This window comes from Delphinus delphis, chromosome 19 (genome assembly GCF_949987515.2).
Source record: "Delphinus delphis chromosome 19, mDelDel1.2, whole genome shotgun sequence".
Classification (NCBI taxonomy): domain Eukaryota; kingdom Metazoa; phylum Chordata; class Mammalia; order Artiodactyla; family Delphinidae; genus Delphinus; species Delphinus delphis.
The window spans coordinates 5,826,156-5,846,631 of NC_082701.1; the positions used below are offsets into that span (position 1 = coordinate 5,826,156).

Here is a 20,476-nt window from a genome sequence, read left to right on the forward strand (position 1 = left end):
CCGCCCGGAGCCCCCCGCAGGATTCTCGGTGCGGCTCAACCCTGTCCGCCCACAGGACCGGGAGGGCGGAGCGAGCTGCCGTGACGTAATGGGGGGGCGTGGGGAAATGAGCCGAGGCGCCCGCGCTCGGCACGGCCAGTGCAGGCGGCGCAGCCACCCGCGCGCGCGGTCCGTCACTCGCGCCCGGAGCCTCAGTCCGCGGCTCGGCGCCCGGGATCTGTGGGCCCAGCGAGCTCTCGGCGGTGCGACTCGCGAGCGGAGCGGGCAGCTCTGGACGCCGAGCGCCGGCCAAGCGGCTGCGCACCCGGCTGGGTTGGGGACGGCCGCTGGGTGCCGGCGAACCGAGTTGGCGGATTGCAGCGGAAAAGCAAAGGTGAGCTGTGTGTGTGTGTGTGTGTGTGTGTGTGTGTGTATGAGAGTGAGAGAAAGAGAGAGAGAGACAGACAGACAGACTGACAGACAAGCACTTGGGCACCTGGGTGCGTCTGCGCTGCATGGGGGTGCGCGCGTCGGTGTGCCGGACTGTAGGTCCCGGTGCGTGGTTCTCCACCCTCGTGTTTTTGGGGGTGATTTTGGTGGGAATGAACGACAGCGGGTGTCCCGGCGTGAGTGAGGCGCCGTGGGTCGTGTGTGCTGGAACGGACGTGTCCGCACAGCTGCATGCTGGTGTGCGTGGCGTGCGCCCTTGTGCGGTCCTGGTCCCCCAGCCGAGTGTCCAGGTGACAGCTTCGACGGCGACAGTTCCTCTCCCATTCGCCCGCAAAAGAGCCGGGACGCGAGGAGAGCGAGGCCGGGGCGGGGGACACCGCCGGGGCTCCTGCGGACGCGCACCCGGGATCCGAGCCTGTGAGTGGGAAGCGACGGAGCAGGAAAGGGGTTCCTCCCTTGTTCTTTCTCGCCGGGCCTGGGACACGGATCCCGAGCGGTGCAGGGTCTGCTCCCCAGCGCCCGGGCGGAGAGAACAGGATGCCTAGGTGTGGAGAGACCGAATCTCTGACTGGCCTGCGCCCGCGAGCCGCCGGCCAAATCCCCAAGCGGCTGTCGCCCGCTCCCAGCTGTGCCTGATGCCCCGGCCTCTCTCTGCCTTCAGAGACAAGGGTGCTGGCAGGACAATCTTTAATCTCCTCCTCCTGGAAATAGAAGGGAATCCTTCAGGAAACCCTTGGGTCTGATGGCCAGCGAGGTGGATGGCGCAGAGGAGGATTTTCTGTGCCCGCCTGGAGAGCCAGCTGGGCGGGCCGGAGTCTCACCTCTCCCCACTGCCCTTCAGCCAGCGCTGCCTCGGCTTTTCCTAGGCGCACCAGCACCTCGGTGGCCGGCACCTGGCTACTGAGTCTCCCCCCACCTGTGGGGCTCACGCTTCAGCCGCCCGGTGACCCACTGGGGTTTAGGAGGCCCGAGGGAAGTGGGGTGGGGCCTGAATGGAGGGAAAGATGCTGGGGAGAAGGGAAAAACTGAAGCTGAGCAGGATTTAGAACCACCCCGGATGCGTGGTCCCCATCCCAACATTCTTAGGCTGGGAACCACAGCCCCTCTGGGAGGGGAGGGGATGCTCTAGACCATTCTCACCCTCCTCTCCAGAAGAGCTGGAGTCAGTCTCAGAGGAAACCAACAACCAGGCATGTCCAGGATCTAACAATTCTTAGGCTGGGAAAAAAAAAGCAGAAAAACCAAACTTCCTGGTGCATTTAACCACAATCCAGCAACGAATGATGCCTGGCATTGGACTCCACTTCCAATGAGACACAAATGAAGCAAAGTCACTCAGAGACCTTAGGCAGCTGACTTCGCTGTTGATGCAGTAAGATTCACTGTGATTCAAACTCATTTCTTCTTTGGAGGAGGCTTCTCACTCCGGACTGGTTCCCCAGCTTACCATCTCTGCCACCTTCACCAAGCTCTGAACTCTGTCTGTTGCTACCTCTCTCAAAAATGACCCTATGCAATTCCATCCCATTGTGTGAGACTCTAGCGGAAAAGGCAAAGTCAGGGCTGGAGGTCAGCATTCAACCAACCCACCCTCACCTGCCTGCATCATCACCCCTATCCCCAGAGCTCTACACAGGGCTTCTGCAGCCCAGAGGTCTTCAGTTTTACCCAGACATAGGAGTGTGACCTTGCACATCACATAGATGGGACCCTGGAAATGCTAGTGATGAATGTATACTCCAATGCAGGCGCCTTAAATAAGATTCTGGGTCAGAAGAATTTAAGTAACTAGCGAAACAGATAGAAATGATATTGGAAACAACCTATGTTAACTCAGGGATGCCAAAGATGGTTTCTTCACAGCTTCTGTTTTTAACAGCTGCCAGTTTATGCTTTTCAGCCAGTGCAGACATTGAATCCGGGGTCCCCAAAGCACCCTGCAGGAAGATCAGTCACAAAGCCCAGACCCCACTCTACAGGCAGTTGTGTAGTGGGGAAATCAGCACAGAAAGGATGAGCAATGCGCCTGGCGGTGCAGAATGAACCGGAGGCAGAGGTGGGCAAGCATCCTGAGGCATTCGTTGCTGGCTAAGTCCCCTATAACTCATCAGCAGTCTCTCCAAGCAGAAAGGAGCTATCTCCAGTCTTCACTCAGGCACCAAGAAAAGCGCCCTGCTCAGAGGAAATGTGTCCACCAAATGAACTATTCCCGCTATGAGCTCAGCACATCACCCCTTTTCCAGCCTCCCTCTTCCCAGAATGACCTCTTACCTGCCCTCCTGGCTTCATGTATTCAAGACCCAACTCAAACATTCCTCACGTGAAGCCTCCTCTGAATCCCCCAGCAGAGAAAGGCATTCTTAGATCCTTTGTTCATATCTCCATGCAACTCACACCCTGTAAGAGTTGGCATCCTTCCTGTCTCCCCTCCTAAGTTGTCACCTCCATATCTTGTTCACTCCTGTACCCCTGGTATCCAGAACAAAGAAGCCCCCCAGTGATGTTTTCTGAATGACCGTAGATAAATCATTTAATTATGTGATGAGCTATTGTTCTATATCTTAGGCCAAGCCAACAGTGTTACAATCACTTTCTCGGCATGGAGGTAAAACAGGAGTCAGCTGCTTCAAACCAAAGCCCGGTTATCAGCCACTAGTTTTCCAGTCCACTGAGCAGCAACTGTGATGCTGCGAAAAGTGCAGAAGACCTGGGTGTCCTGTGTTCAAATCCCAGCTCCACCAATGATGTACAAGGGAATGGGAACAAGTTCCCTAAACTCTCTAAGCCTCAGTTTCCTCATCTGTAAAATGGGGATAATTATCCCCACCTCATAGGATGGTTGGCAAGGTCAAGGGGACAGCGGATGTGAACGAGCGACATCTGTGTTTGGAACTCACTTCTGTGAATGAGCCTTCCTCCCTCACACCGGTTCCTGTTTCTATGCGTAATCAGGGGATCACAGGCAAATTCTCTGGGGTGTGAAAAGATGAGCATCCTGCCGAGGGACTTGGGCAAGGACTCTCCGAGGTGTGAGGAGGTCAAGCACGGAGTAACGAGAAACAAAAACGGAAGAAACAAAAATCAACTACAGCATACATTTGAAAAATAAAAGCAAGCCAGATCTTTATTTTTAATATTTAAGACTATAAATTGGTTCCTCGTGTAGGCAGCTTTCAATAACTTAGAAATAAGTAAAATGGTAGATGAAAAAGGGAGAAAAGATAAAATTTTTTAGAGTTCTGATGATGAAGCCAGCACAGTGCTGGGCATTTTCACCTCTACCGCATCACTTGGCCTTCATGACACCTCCACTGTAACAGATGAGAGTCAGAGCGGTTAAGTGCCTGGCGCGGGGTCACGTGGGCTCCATGGGTGGACCCTAGGTTTTTTTCACCTCTGAAGTCTGGGATTTTTCCACGATGGGATTTTTCAGAATGGAAAGACCCCAAAGCAGTCGACAAGCCAACACAGATTTCCTCAAGGGGAAAAGGCCAGGAATGCCGGCGTCAGACTCCTCTGAGGTCAGACCTCTCCAAGCTCTGCCTCTTTACAGAGCTTGGAGCGGTCCGGACCAGTTAGCTGCTTAGGAATCGCTGTGTTGCAGCCACCGCCAACTCCCATGTGTGCATCACCAAAGGTGACAAGATAAACTCTGATGACTTGACTCAAACCCTTTCCCCCCAGTGGACAAACAACTCAAAAAGCCTGCACGCTGATGAGAATGGGCTGGTAGGCTCACGTTGATGTGAAAGATAACACACTTTCCAATTGAAGAGCATCTGACAAGGCAAACCAGAAACACGGAAAGCTGGTGAGAACTTAAGTAGTCTCTGACTGATGAATCAATTTTCCTTTTTTCCTTGCAGATGCCACAGTGGATCCTTTGCCTCCAGGACCCGTGAAGGTGAGAGTAAGGTCTCTGGCTGGTGGGAACTAGCCTAAGCTGCCAGGCAGCCATGGATCTGGCATACGAACTACTCAATGGGACCCAACCTTGGCTTTCCTCTCCATTCGACCTCAGTGGCTCCGTGGCTACAGCCAACATTTCCAACCAAACAGAGCCATACTATGACCTGACCAGCAATGCAGTCCTCACCTTCATATATTTTGTGGTCTGCATCATTGGGTTGTGTGGCAACACGCTTGTCATTTATGTCATCCTCCGCTATGCCAAGATGAAGACCATCACCAACGTTTACATCCTCAACCTGGCCATCGCAGACGAACTCTTCATGCTGGGTCTGCCCTTCCTGGCCATGCAGGTGGCTCTGGTCCACTGGCCCTTTGGCAAGGCCATCTGCCGGGTCGTCATGACTGTGGATGGCATCAATCAGTTCACCAGCATCTTCTGCTTGACAGTCATGAGCATTGACCGATACCTGGCTGTGGTCCACCCCATCAAGTCGGCCAAGTGGAGGAGACCCCGGACAGCCAAGATGATCAACGTGGCTGTGTGGGGGGTCTCTCTGCTGGTCATCTTGCCTATCATGATATATGCTGGCCTTCGGAGCAACCAATGGGGGAGGAGCAGCTGCACCATCAACTGGCCAGGCGAATCCGGGGCGTGGTACACAGGCTTCATCATCTACGCCTTCATCTTGGGGTTCCTGGTGCCCCTCACCATCATCTGTCTTTGCTACCTGTTCATTATCATCAAAGTGAAGTCCTCTGGAATCCGAGTGGGTTCCTCCAAGAGGAAAAAGTCTGAGAAGAAGGTCACCCGGATGGTGTCCATCGTGGTGGCCGTCTTCATTTTCTGCTGGCTCCCCTTCTACATCTTCAATGTCTCTTCGGTGTCCGTGGCCATCAGTCCCACCCCAGCCCTTAAGGGCATGTTTGACTTTGTGGTGGCCCTCACCTATGCTAACAGCTGTGCCAACCCTATCCTGTACGCCTTCTTGTCTGACAACTTCAAGAAGAGCTTCCAGAATGTCCTCTGCTTGGTCAAGGTGAGCGGCACAGACGACGGGGAACGAAGTGACAGTAAGCAGGACAAATCCCGGCTGAATGAGACCACGGAGACCCAGAGGACCCTCCTCAATGGAGACCTCCAGACCAGTATCTGAACTGCCTGAAAAATCAATCAATCAAGCGCCAAGCTCTGCGACCGGCTGTGTGCTCCGCACCCCACCCCCTTCCCTCCCTCCCCCATCACCTGGCTTCTAGAATATGGAAGTGCTCAGCATGAGTCCTCTTCAGAGAATGGTGTTTGAGTCCGGCTTGTCTGAGTGAATGACAATGTATTAAGCTGATTACCTCCCCCTTAAAGTGAACATTTCAATGCAGGCAGACAATGCAGAGTCTGGAGAGGTGATCTTTGGAGGCGCTGAAGTTCCACAAAAACAGAAAACCCTCTCTGTGTGTCTGTGTGTTTAAAGCCCAATCTGTACTCTTGTGGTCTTACACTTATACTCGCCTGTTCCTATCTAGTCCCTGTATAGTCGTGACCTACGTTTCCTGAGTTCATGTACACAAGTAGAAAGTTCAAATGTGCATAGTATAGGTGGACATTTATTTCAATATGGTACCCGCAGGAATGGACTTACCCTGAAGCCAATAAAGTTTAAGCTTCAGGGGTCTCTCTTGCTTTGGCAGTATGTTCACATGGCCGTATGTTTTTGGAAAAAAAAAAAAAAAAAGAAAGTAAAAGTATCACCCACAACAGACACACTAAACATCGACCTTTAATCCACGGATTCCCTGGGCTACTCCTCAAGCACTGTTACAGACAGGCGCTTCACACCATCAGTGACGTTTTTCTGTCCCTGAAATTGTAGCTGGGCTTGTATACAAGCAATAAGAAAAGAGACGATGCCCATTTCATTGGCTGTTCACAATTTCCAGAGTACAAAGAAGGACACGCTCGGGTGTTTGCAAGGATGCCATCGTCTCTAGGTTTGTATGAAAGCCTCACTCTCAGTGTCTCACGTATCAATTATACCATATTTAGGAGTGAGCTTGCCTCTTCTGGCTCCCTAGGCAAGGGCTGCCTGACAGTTAGAATGACTAAGAGCTCCACCTGTGGTTACGGTGCTGCTTTTCTTCTATCTGCCTATGTAACTCATGCCACCTCATTCCCAAAAGCACCGTGGCCCAGAAGATATGTTCAATAAATAATGATAGATAAATCCAAGCAAAAGTAAAGAGGTACAATTGTAAGATGAGACTATCTGGAAAGTTGTTACACAAAACGCATGCCATAGGGACTTCCCTGGCAGGCCAGTGGTTAAGACTCTGCGCTTCCACTGCAGGCGGCGTAGGTTCAATCCCTGGTCAGGGAACTAAGATGCCACATGCAAAAAAAAAAAAAAATGCATTCAGTAAAATCCCACAAGGTTACCAAAGGAAAGGTCAGCTGCAAGGTCAGCTCAGGACCTCTTAGCAGCCGCAACTAATGGACAGTGAGGCCCCCTCCTCCTCCCTTCTCCTCTTTCATAACAACAAGCAAAGATCTGCAATGAAATGCTTTACACCCAACTTTACCATTATCGTAATATGTGATGTTCCTGGGTCTTTGCATAAACGCTGACGTTTACTTAGAGAAGTGATTCCAAGGGACCAAGAATAATCCTAGCCTCCACTCAACATGTAATTATGAAGACAGATCGGCTGGATGCCAGGAGAGAGTAAAAAGTGATGTACTCCATTGATTTTAGGATATCTGAGCATTTGGGTTATGCAAGGTACTACTTACCTTCCATTCTCATGGGTGGTGAAGAGCGGTTTAAACCTAAGCGGATGTAGTGAGAAAGGTATCAGGAGAGATGATAGGACATTGGGGCCTGTGTGGAATATGATGTTAGCTTGTGTTTCAGTTAACACAGAGAGCTGAGTAATATTGGACATGGGGTTGGAACTTTGGTGAGGTTCATGCCATAGCTTGGGACAGTCTAAGAGGACACGAGGACAAGGACACTGAAGGATAGAAGGACGCTGCACTTCTTTCTTTTGCTTGTTTTTATGAAGAAGAGAAGAGAAGGAGAAGGAGTCGCACTCCATTAGCTGTGACTGCTGGGCAGTTCTGAGTTGAACTCGTAGCTGATCCTGAGTAATCATGTGTGATTCTGCTGCGTGCATTTAAAAATTTTTTTAATTGAAATATAGTTAATTTACAAAGTCATTAATTTCTGCTATACAGCAAAGTGATTCAGTTATATATATTTTTTATATTCTTTTCCATGATGGTTTATCATAGGATATATATATATATATTTTTTAACATCTTTATTGGGGTATAATTGCTTTACAATGGTGTGTTAGTTTCTGCTTTATAACAAAGTGAATCAGTTATACCTATACATATGTTCCCATATCTCTTCCCTGTTGTGTCTCCCTCCCTCCCACCCTCCCTATCCAACCCCTCCAGGCGGTCACAAAGCACCGAGCTGATCTCCCTGTGCTACGCGGCTGCTTCCCACTAGCTATCTACCTTACATTTGGTAGTGTATATATGTCCATGCCTCTCTCTCGCTTTGTCACAGCTCACCCTTCCCCCTCCCCATATCCTCAAGTCCGTTCTCTAGTAGGTCTGTGTCTTTATTCCTGTCTTACCCCTAGGTTCTTCATGACATTTCTTTTTCTTAAATTCCATATATATGTGTTAGCATACGGTATTTGTCTGTCTCTTTCTGACTTACTTCACTCTGTATGACAGACTCTAGGTCTATCCTATCATAGGATATTGAATAAGTTCTCTGTGCTATACAGTAGGACCTTGTTGTTTATCCCTCCTATATATAATAGTTTATTGCATGCATTTTTGTGTAACAACTTTCCCTACAGTGTCATCTTATAATTGTACCTCTTTTTGTTTTTGCATAAACTTATTTATCTCTCATAAATGGTAGGCAGAGAAGAAGACGGAGGCTGGTGGCTGGGAATTCAGAGCTGGCAGTGAGCTGGAGTCTGCTTACACAAACTCATCCTCTCCTCCAAGACAGAATACAGGTATTGAAGCTTTCGGCCCCAGCTGCCCTAAATAGGAGCCTCGTGCTGGAAAAGCGTACAGCCTGGTCACTGACAAAGGCAGCAAGTAGGTGGTTGTCGAGGTAGATGTTCATAATCAGCCCCAGACGTGGCTGTCCAATCAAGACCATCAAGTTACAATGAAAGACAGAAACGAACTTTGGCCTTGTTGAAGAAAGGTAGAAGAGAACCTTCAAAAGGTTCCTTATATGAGGCAGAAGGTCTGATGAGTGTTTCTGAAACATGCATCACCACAAAAAAAATCACAATATTTAGCGGACCAAGCATTTGGGCTTATAAGTAATAACTTATAATCAGCCACTTTTCTAATCCATATTTTTTGCCAGATTCAAAAACACCAAATTTCCTATCAAACGCTCTAGCAAAGCAAACCTTCACCTAAGTAGTTGTTCTGCGTCTAATATGTTAGAAGCAAGACAACTTTCATTCTCATAGGCAGAGCCTCTAATTTTTTTTTTCCCTAGCAGCTCTTCTAGAAAGTAGGCACCAGGGACTGTATTCTGCTTACAGCTAGAAAGCTTTTATAGCAGTTACCCAAGTCGGCAGACCATCAGAGCTAAGAAGAACAGCTCAAGGCCAAGCTTTCACACCTGCCGCTCCCACCGCCAACTGCAGTGACTGCCCACCCTTTCCTTTAACTCGGCAGTGACTGAACACAGGCTGGGTACCTAGTTTCCTCGTTTAGATGTGTCAGGTTGTAGATATCTGGACTAGGCTTCAAAACAGAGCTAAATATTAACCAAGACTTAACCAAGTTAAATAGAAAACATGATCGATTCTCCTAAGATTGAAAGTGAGTATAATATCATTAAATGAAACGCTGTAGCTTGATCGCTGGGCTCCATGAACATCTGCTCCCGTAGGACAAAGGTGTTCAGCATGAGAAAGCTGATGACACAGAGGCTCAGGTCCAGGTGGGCAGAGAGGGAGTTTTCACGAAGGAGAAGCTTTATTTTTTTCATCTCTCTCCTTTCCTGGCATCATTGAAGGGCCAGACCCGGGGGAGGCAAAGACCTCTTTGCCAGGATATGTGTCTGGTCCAGAGAGGGGGCTTATTTGTGACCCTGATCCTACAAGGACTGGAAGCAGAAAAGGAATGTACTGGTTAGAGATACAATTGCCCCATCCTTTTCGAAAAGCCCGTCGAGGAATGGGAGGCAAGGCCCACTTAAAAAGAAATCTGAAACGTCTTCCCAGGGCTGTACCGACTCCAGTTATTCAGTGATGGGACCTCCAATCCCTTAAGCAGTAGAGAAGGTCCCTTGGCAGTGGCAGTCCCCGAAGAGAGAAAGAGGGGTGTGCTGTGAGCTACCAAATAAGGCTATTGTAGCCTGGACACAGAAGACACAGGGGTCCCAGGTCCTTACAAAGAAAAGATTACTAGGTAGCCAGTACGGGGCCCCTGAGAGAAGATTGCTAGTCTCAAGAGAAGAAGAGCCACCAGTAGCAGGACTACGTGTAGTCGCAGCAGATACCACAAAGGAGCAGCAATGCCCTCCTGGACGGTGCGTCCTGCGCCCCCAACCTGGCCGATGGTTGGGAATCAGTTCCTCTGAGACCCCTCATCCTCCAGGCCAGGCAACATAGTCATTCCTGAGAGAGCCGATATTTTTTCTCATGGACACTGTTTTTTAACAAGAACCCCAAATGCTTCTCAAATAACAAAACAAAGCCTTAGCTGTTTTCTTAACATTAACCAGAATCCCACTACTCCGGAGAAATGGACTGTCTTCCAAGGCTCTCAAGTTCAGCTCAACTGGTACCTTCGCTGCACTGGGTGCGCTCAGACACACACGGGTGACACAACGGAGCGCATGCACACACATGAGATGCACATACACGTGAAGGACACATTCACACGTGTGCACATGACATGCATGCGGACGTGTAACACACACTCACGTGCACACACAACGCACCTTCTGTATCTTTTGGGCAAGACCTCCAATGCAGAGATTCTCCAAGGCTTTCAACTGAGGAAGAGAACTAGAATCTGACTAGCTCATTTGAAGTCTAAGGATACTGAGTCTTTTTTTTTTTTTTTTTTGCGGTACGCGGGCCTCTCACTGTTGTGGCCTCTCCCGTTGCGGAGCACAGGCTCCGGACGCGCAGGCTCAGCAGCCATGGCTCACGGGCCCAGCCGCTCCGTGGCATGTGGGATCCTCCCGGATCAGGGCACGAACCCGCGTCCCCTGCATCGGCAGGCGGGCTCTCAACCACTGCGCCACCAGGGAAGCCCTTGAGTCATTTTTTTTCTGGTAGGGGAGAGGGACATTGTGCCTGCAGTAATTTTTCACCTGGAGGATTCCGTGCCAGGTCACACACTGCACACCTAGCCCCAGCCAGCTGTCCCCGCAATAACACCTCAAAATTTAAAAAAATAAAAAAAAAAACCAGGGTTGGCAAAAGGGTTATCATCCTCACCAGTCAACCAACCTAAAGCGAAGGTCCTGCTCACAGCAATAATTTTGTATAAGAAAAACAAGAAAACTTCCTTGCAGAAAAGTCACTCCAAATAATTTTAAATTGATTCTCATCAAGGACAGTGTTTTCATAGGCCTTCCCCACCTGCCGCCACGCTTCCTAATGCAAATCTTAGGTTGAACATTTTGGGGGAAGCTGAGATGCTCGGCCACCGAGAAAATGAATCACAGTTCTCCTTCTCAGCTGTGAACACACTTCCACAAAAGAGTGTCTTCAAGATAAAAGAAGTCCTCCCTTCATCCGCCGCTCCCACCCCAGTCCATTTCCATGGCTCGGGATGCCTACGTCAGCTCGTCTCGTGCATTTTAAGTACCAGCCAGTATGTGATGGGGAAGAATGTCTTCTTACAGCCTTTTTTGATGAACAGGAGTCTCCAGGGTTCATGCTCAAGATTACCTAAAGTTAGCTTAGTCCCAGTTGCACTGTCAACTTGGGAGTCTAGACACTTGTGGAGCAAAGGCTCAGACTGGATGAAGACTCACTTTGGCTTCCACTTAAACGCTTTTTTGCAGATTAAAATAGTCTCCTACATTCCAACAGTACACAGAGTAATCAAAGTTCATGAAAGATAATGGAGACATCGAATTTCTGACTAAAGGAGATAATATTAAAGTTGATGATAGAGGTTCATACACAGAAGGCGAGAACTGGCTCAAAAAGAAGGACGTGGTGGGGAGAGCCAGAGGGCTTTTACCGTATGTTGGTACTGTCACCATAATAATGAATGACTATCCGAAATTCAAGTGTGCTGTTTTGGCTGTAATGGGTGCATGTGTGTTACTAAAACGTGAATCCTAGAATGAAAAGAAGTTCCTGGGACCCGACTCAAATAAGATCTGTTGAAAAAGAGAAAAGGTAATATATTTGAAATGTTCCAATTTCTGTATAAAAGGAAACAATGTGGAGCCGTTTTTGTCTTGTTCGAATAAATGATTCATCAGTAGACAAAATAAAATAAAACAGTCCCCTAAATAGCTCGCCCAGGTGGGTGGGCCCTGTTTATCGCAGGCTCGTTCCGGGAAGCGACAGACCACAGCTGTTTCACTGTCCTTCTCTCCTGCACCTTCACGCGACCCCCTCTGCTTGTTCCCAGCTCCAAGGGCTTGAGGACTGGAAGGTGGCACCCGTCGCATCCTCAGCCACACGGCGTGTTGCTGGGGGCTATCTCTGCAACCAAGGAAACCCATTCCTCCTCAATCTTGAACAGAACAGCTCTAGAACAGCCGAGCAGACCCAAAATCTGGTTTGCCATCGGCAACAGGGTTCTGGGCTGTTGGGCCAACATGGAGATGGGTATTTAGAGGGTCTGGGATCTCAAGGGCTTCCTTACAGCCTCCGGGACTGATAAAGTAAATCCTAATTGCTAGAGAAGAACCAAAGCAAGGCACGGAAGTAGCAGCTCCATTCTTTTTTTTTTTTTTTTTTTTTTTTGCGGTACGTGGGCCGCTCACTGTTGTGGCCTCTCCCGCCCCGGAGCACAGGCTCCAGACGCGCGGGCCCAGCAGCCATGGCTCACGGGACCAGCCGCTCCGCGGCATGTGGAATCTTCTCAGACCGGGGCACGAACCCGCGTCCCCTGCATCGGCAGGCGGACTCCCAACCACTGTGCCACCAGGGAAGCCCCCAAGCAGCTCCATTCTTAAAGGGTGTCAAGGTCAGTAAGGGTCCAGGTCTTGTGCAGTCAAGACAGGGGCATATTTCTTAAAACTTAGCCTATCAGAGTTCGTTTCCTTTATTTCCTCTGTCCATCTTTCCAAATAGTGTTCTCTAATATTTACATTTAAAATTTGAAATTTTTGAAATGATTTCTCCTTTTGAGCATTCCACCTGCCCAACTTTAAATAGAGAGGGACACTTCATTTTCAGAAAATGAGGCTGGGGGACTTCCCTGGTGGTCCAGTGGTTAAGACTCTGAGCTCCCAGTGCAAGGGGCCCAGGTTCGATCCCTGGTCAGGGAACTAGATCCCGCATACGTGCCACAACTCAGACCCAGCGCAGCCAAATAAATAAATCAATATTTTAAAAATTTAATTTAATTTATTATTTTTGGCTGCATTGGGTCTTCGTTGCTGCGCACAGGCTTTCTCTAGTTGCGGCGAGCGGGGGCTACTCTTCGTTGCAGTGTGCGGGCTTCTCACTGCGGTGGCTTCTCTTGTTGCGGAGCACAGGCTCTAGGCACGCGGGCTCAGTAGTTGTGGCTCACGGGCTCTAGAGCGTAGGCTCAGTAGTTGTGGCGCACGGGCTTAGTTGCTCCGCGGCATGTGGGATCTTCCTGGACCAGGGCTCGAACCCGTGCCCCTGCGTTGGCAGGCGGATTCTTAACCGCTGCGCCACCAGGGAAGCCCTAAATAAATATTTTTTTTTTAAATGAGGCTGGGAACGGATTTTGAAGGGAACAGCAGAGAGGCATGTACTCCTGCAGGTGGATGGTCCAAAGCCAGGCCTCGTTCATTCTTCTTCCCCGTCTCTCCATCCTTTCCATCACTGCGCGGCCTCAGACAGAAGCAGTTTAATACGTGTTTGAGTGGGAGGACAAGGTTCCCAGTTAGAACCACCTGCTAACGAGGACTGGTTTCCTGTCTGGAGGAGGAAACCAGCCAGCGCAGCCCCACAGGGCCACCGAGCTCACCCTATCTGATCCCGAGTAGGCTGCACAGCAGAAATGAACACAACGTCGTAAAGCAACTACGCTCCAATAAAAATTTACAAAAAAGAAAGTAAGGGCAGACGATTCAACTACCCAAATGATCTGAAAGCTTTTTCCCCAGGAGTCGTCTCTGTTCGAGTTTCCAGCAGCCTGGGAACCATCTCACTAGGGAAGAACAGAGTGCGGAATGTGTGGTGTTGACGTTTAGAACGTGGTGAAGATCGTCTAGTGAGCAGTGCCTTTTTCCTAAATTATCCTTCACTCGTCTTCCATAGTTGATCTATCCATCACTCCCCAGCTGTCACTCACCGTAAACAACAGCAGGTTTTGACAAACAGTAGATAAATCATCATCAAAGGAGACTGAAGACTCTTCACACACGCTCTCACGTGCAATTCGCCCCCTTTTCTGTTCCTTTGAGAGGTCCCAGCATTGTTCCTGGCTCCCCCTTTCTGAAGGTGGTGGAGATAAAGAAATTCCTTCCATGCTCTACGCATATGAGGAAACCTGGGACATCCAGAAAAAGCTTTCAGCAGCCCCAACGGCAAAAACAGTTTTAATTATGTGCCACGATGGATGGTTTTAATATGCCGAGCATAGGTGTGCACAGAAGCCAGATATTTTTACTATTCTCGTGATATCTTGAATGTGGTTATTTTTGCTAATTTGTCATTCCTGAGCGTCCAGTATTTAGACAAAATAGCTAATACTGCTTGTGTTTTCAAATAAGCTGTACCAGCCTTGGTAATTGCATGTGTTTCCTGTCAGATAAATTTACCTCGATCTTTGCTGTTACAATTGATTCTATATACTAGAAAGCAGAAAGCAAACAGTTTTTTAGTGACTTTATTTATTTTTGCAAGGGTACTGTTTTATAAACTACCTTCACGTGAAATCACACTCTCAATTAAGGGACTCAGGGTGAACTTTGTTCAAGAGGCCAGCTATGCAGACTCATCTCGTTTCCCACCTACTTCCGGAAAAGACTCTAGAGATTCAGGAAAATGGGCCAGAGTCCTAGGTGACGTAACCCACACTCCCCAGGTTTCCTAAAACACGGAACTGTAACCTTTAGAATTTTACAATTTGTCTTAAAACTCCCAGCCCCCAAAAGAGTGTACAAAACATTTTCTAGATGTCTTAGCCATCACTTGTCCAGTAGCAGAAGAAAAAACAAACAACCACCAGTGAGTCCCATTTTGTTCGCAGACAGTTTTTAACGGCCTCATCTGATTTCTTCCAGATTTTGTAACCTGATTTAAATAGCATGACTAAGTCATTGTAAAGCAGACGATGAAAGGGATGCTCTAAAAATGTCATAAAGACATGTCAGCTTTGCTGACAGCAAAACCGATGACAGAGAAATAGCAAGAGTTTTAAAATCAGGTCAAAGAAAATGACTTTTTATCACCTTCTGATCACTTCTTTCACTCAAAATCAAAACATAACAAAAATTTCCAGGTGCTTAAAACAGAATCTTAACTATGCATTAGACTGTTAAAATCAGAAAAGAAAATTAGCTGACTTTTGGATGCACTGAGTCCTGTTCTAAGCACTTTATATTCATCATTGCATTCAGTTACCACAAGAGCTCTATGAAGTAGGTCCAGCTGTTACCCCCATTCGATCGATGAGGAAACGGAGGCATAGAGTACTTACATCACTTGCCCAGAACCTGATTTCTTAACCACATCACTGCACTTCCACCTATGGGAGGTGTGACCTGGAGCCTGGGCCTGACATTCCCAAACCCCTGCCTCCCTGTCTGCAAAATAGGGATCACACCACCTACCTCCCAGAGTGGTGTAAAGACTACCTGAAATAAAATATTTTAAATAATTTATCACATCACCAGGTACACAGGGGTGTCCAGTAAACATGAAATTCCCCTCACCTTGAATCGCAGCAAGAGAAGACCAGGAACTTTTGGGCTATGAAACCACCAAGGATTTTCCAAATTGGCTAATATTAAACCATGGCTTCTCATCCTGCCATCAGGAAAGCTCAGCTGGCACTAACCAACCGACCACGTGATGCAAGGTGAAAGCAAGTCCGGTGCAGAAAAGTAAATGCATTATGTGTCTGCCGATAAGGTGCTACACGATTTCTATCTACACAGAGTGTTCCTTTCTGGCTAGAGGGCTTTCCTCCTCGGCTAAGCCTAACTAAACGTCGGTCTCTGCCCGAATGGACCAGGGATATAACGTCTCACCTCCGTAAACAGAGCCTCATATTGTCCAAGTGTTCTAGAAACTTAGGGTTCACGGCATGTTCTAAATAGCTGAGTTCTTTGTTCTTCCTCCAGGGTGAAAACGTGGTTTGGCCTGGGGCCTGGTGCTAAACAGAGGGAGAGGATCACGCCGCTAGTCCGGGTCTATAACCATCTGTATCGCTCACGGGTCCAGCTGGAAACAGATGGCGCACTCAGAGGGGTTTAACTAAAATGAATGTAATGAAGGAGCTACGTACAGAGGGGTGGGGGGGTGTCAGGGAATCAGCAAGAGATGGATGAGGGGCCCGGAGACCAGGTGAGGAAGGAAGACTTCACCAGCCGAGTGAGAGCAGAAGCCACGAGGAAGGAAGACCCGACGGGAGCTGTGCCTGTAAAGTAAATCGGCCAGAATCGCAGTGCATCCCTTTGCTCTCCTCCTGAGACAGCCTGGGACCTGGGGCCTGGGGCCTGGGGCCCTTTGCTCTCCTCCTGAGACAGCCTGGGACCTGGGGCCTGGGGCCTGGGGCCCTTTGCTCTCCTCCTGAGACAGCCTGGGACCTGGGACCTGGGGCCCTTTGCTCTCCTCCTGAGACAGCCTGGGACCTGGGGCCTGGGGCCTGGGGCCCTTTGCTGCACTGCTTGAGACAGGCTGGGACCTGGGGCCCTTTGCTTCACTGCTTGCCCCCGAACACACATCTCCTCAAGCAACAAAATACAAAGAAACTGTAAGGGACTAAAAATAACTGCGCTCATGAGCAGTTGGGGCAAATTATGAACAACAAGATACAAAAAGACCAAAACCACAACTGACACTTCTGAGGGGCTGGGAGCAAAAACAGGGTGTCGGGAGCAAAAACAGGGTACTGTGCAGGCCGCCTGCACACAGCACCACCAAGGGGGTGGGCAAAACCCCCAAGCCACCCCTCCGGCCCGACCCCTGGATATACCCCACCCTCACCCCATATAAGGAACCAGCTCAAAGGGCGAGTGAGCAGGGGAACCTGTTACCTGTTTTCACTCTCCGCTGCTGCAGCAGGGACCCCAATAAAGCCTTGCCTGAATTTCTTGTCTGGCCTCTGATCAACTTCTATCGATTAAGGAGGCCAAGAGCCCTGGTCGGGAACACTCCCGTGGCTGAATTCAACCAGAGCCAGAAGGTAAGAGGGCCAAAGGAGGTAGTGCAGAGAGGGCAGCCTCCAGAGAGGGGCGCAGAACGGATGGCGTGAGGGATGGAGAATCAGGATGCGGCCCCTCCTGAGACAGCCCCCTTCCCGGGATCCCAGCACTCTCAAGGCTGCCCACCGTCTACTGGAATAGCTGGAGCAGGCTCGTTAAACTTCCACCAAGGTACAGGCATAACTGAGAGGCCCTCGGGGCCTTGCAACGTTAAAAGCACTCTCTAAATTCCGAGAAGAAAAACTGGATTTTCAGAATATAACCACCGGACAGCTTGGGAGCTGCAGAGGGGATGAAGGATTAGAGCAACACCCGCTCACACAGGATTCCAGGTGGTCAACATCCGAAGATGCTGCTTTGGGCATGGCCGATGCAGAATGCAACTTTATGATCTCCCTTTGCAAGATGAAAACTCATCAGCACGATTTTTCAAATTCCAAGGTCAAGTAGTGCACGCTTCCACAACCGCCACCTATACCAAAAGCATATCAAAAAGGCCAGGCTACGGGCTTCCCTGGTGGCGCAGTGGTTGGGAGTCCGCCTGCCGATGCAGGGGACGCGGGTTCGTGCCCCGGTCCGGGAGGATCCCACATGCTGCAGAGCGGCTGGGCCCGTGAGCCATGGCCGCTGAGCCTGCGCGTCCGGAGCCTGTGCTCCGCAACAGGAGAGGCCACGACAGTGAGAGGCCTGCGTACGGCAAAAAAAAAAAAAAAAAAAGCCCAGGCAATTCAATACATTCTAGTCAACTGGTGGCATTTCCCCCCAAACTCTATTTGCAAGTACCCAAACTGCAAACTTTCTGGAGCCTGAGGATTCAGAGTCTTTTATCATCCAACCTTGGGCCAAGCAGGTTGTTTCTGATTTACCTAGTACAACTTCAAATACAACAAAAACAAACAAACTTCACGTCCCAGTAGAAATAGAGCTTCCTGCAAGCATACCTCCTCCTAAAACCCTGCAGTTTCCTCAGGGATCTGATTTCCCCAGTTGCAGTCTTTGAACGCTCAATGTTCTAAGACCTCCTTAGTTGACATTTATAATTTTAGGTTGTGTGAATCCCAGGATGGGACGTGATCCTCACAATGGCTCATCCCTAGGAAAGGTACACTTGAAAACTGCTTCCTCCCAAGCTACTTCTCCAGTTATGCTGCATCCAAGAGGGAAATACCCCACCAAACCGTCATCATTACAGCTGAATATTCTCCGGAGGCAGCTACGGGTGCCTGGCCACAGTACTTCTCTAGGTAAGGCAAGGGCAGGATTACTGTAATAAAACAACTTCTCTTATAGATCTGTCCTTAAGGTGAAAACATTCAGCCACACTGGAAGGGACCACCTTCCCTTGAACTTATCCTGACCCTCAGGTTTGCTGTCCTGGAGTATCAACGTGTATGAACACACTCACACATAGCCCGGAAGCAACAGGATAAGGGAATAAGAAGGTTAAATGGACAGGAGTCTATTCTAATTCCATAAGTAACATTCAAAAACCCAAAGAGGGGCTTCCCTGGTGGCGCAGTGGTTAAGAATCCGCCTGCCAATGCCGGGGACACGGGTTCAAGCCCTGCTCCGGGAAGATCCCACATGCCGCAGAGCAACTAAGTCCGTGCGCCACAACTACTGAGCCCGCGCGCCTAGAGCCCGTGCTCCGCAACGAGAAGCCTCCGCAATGAGAAGCCTGCGCACCGCAACGAAGAGTAGCCCCCGCTCGCCGCAACTAGAGAAAAAGCCCGCGTGCAGCACTGAAGACCCAATGCAGCCAAAAATAAATAAATTTATTTTTAAAAAATTCCAAAGAATTCACGTATTTTGGGGGAGAGGGGAGGGCTGATCAGATTATGAATTAATTCAACATTGCTGAAATTAGAGTAATGAATCTATTCCTTTCCTTCACAGGAATTCTAAGGTAAGGTGTACTTTGAATATTACAGATTTGTCAGCATATCAATAAATTACTTTGCTACAAAGTTAAATTACTGTTCATGCACTCAGCAAGTATTGAATGTCTACTGTGTGTCAGACACTGTTCTAGAAGCTGGGAATTTGATGAGATAAAAGACAGACGAGATCTCTGCTTTTTGTTGTAGGGGAGACACTCAACAAACAAAAGCACAAATAAATGAACATGTAATCACAACACAGTGACAAATGCTATGATAAAAATACATAGACAGTAAAGAGCCTGTCTTTACTTAGGTGCCTAAGGTCATGGACCCCAGAGCCAGACAGCCTGGTTTATATCTCAGCTCTGCTACTCCCTCAATCATTTGGGGCAAATTATACAATCTCTCTTGGCCCCAATTTCCTCTTCAATAAAATGGAGATAAGAACAGGATCTAGTTCAGAGGGCTTTTTGTGAGAACCTAATAAGGTAATTCATATTCAGAGTTTATAACACTGGCTGACATATAGTGAGCGCTTTATAAATGTTAACATTTCCTGAGTTAGATTGGGGTGGCCCAGGCAGGCTTCTCAGAGGAGGCAACCGCCATGTGAAGATCTGGTAAAAGAAACGGTCAGAGCAAAGGCCTTAGAAAAGAGTGAACCAAGCCTTGTTTATGAAACAGAAAGAAGGCCAGTGAGGCTGGAATAGAGCAAGAGAGGGGCGGGATGGGATGGGGCCAGGTCATGTAGGGTCTTGAAGATCTTTGATAGGAGTTGGAACCTGACCCAGAGGGCTGAGAAGACACTGGAGGTTTAAAGCAGGCGACACACAAGGCCTGATTTATACTTTTGAAAGATTCAGCCTGCTTTTATAGTGAGGAGAGTCACTAACGGGACAGGAGTAGAATCAGGAGGAATTAGAAGGTAATCTGAAGGACTTCTCCAGCAGTCCAGTGGTTAAGACTCATGCTTTCACTGCGGGGGGCGCGGGTTCGATCACTGGTCCGGGAACTAAGATCCTGCGTGCCATGTGGGATGGCCAAAAACAAAAAAAACTAAAAGGAAAAAAAAGGTAATCCGAGTGGCTCAGATGAGAAGCTGATGACCTGGACTCGGCTAGTGACAGTGGAGATGGAAAAGGACAGGGATATATTTTGGATCTGGGGTCAGCAAACTATTGTCCGTGGGCCAAAACTGGCCCTCTGACTGCTTTTGTCAATGAAATGTTATTGGAACTCAGCCACGCCCATTCATTTACCTACTGTCTGCTGCGGATTTCCTGCTACAAGGGCCTTGTAGAATAGTTGTAATGGAGACCACAGGCCCTGCAAAACCCACTATCTGCCTCTTCATAGTTAAATTGCATCAACCCCTGTTTTGGAGGAAGAGTCTATAGGATTTGTAGATGGATTGGGTGTGGATAGTGAGAGACAGGGATGGAGGATTATTCCTGGGTTTTAGCCCGGAATAACTGGGTGGTACCATTTCCCGAGATAGGGTTGACTAGAAAAGAGTTCAGGATGGATGTGGCAGGAAGAGAATTATTATTTTCGACGTGTTAGATTTGAGACTTCTCTTAGACATCCAAGTGGAGAGTCTAAGGAGGTGGCTAGATGTATATATAATCCAGGAGCACAGGGCTGTAGTAACAAATGTCG

At 48.8% G+C, this 20,476-nt stretch overlaps 1 protein-coding gene across 1 annotated transcript; it reads left to right on the top strand.

Moving 5' to 3' along the window:
- The first annotated feature begins 275 nt into the window (after positions 1-275).
- SSTR2 (somatostatin receptor 2) lies at positions 276-6,376 on the top strand. The gene is made up of 2 exons (XM_059996333.1): positions 276-373; positions 4,296-6,376. Exon 2 carries the CDS (start codon positions 4,386-4,388, stop codon positions 5,493-5,495), a length of 1,110 nt encoding a protein of 369 aa, XP_059852316.1. The 5' UTR covers positions 276-373; positions 4,296-4,385; the 3' UTR covers positions 5,496-6,376.
- The last annotated feature ends 14,100 nt before the right edge of the window (positions 6,377-20,476 follow it).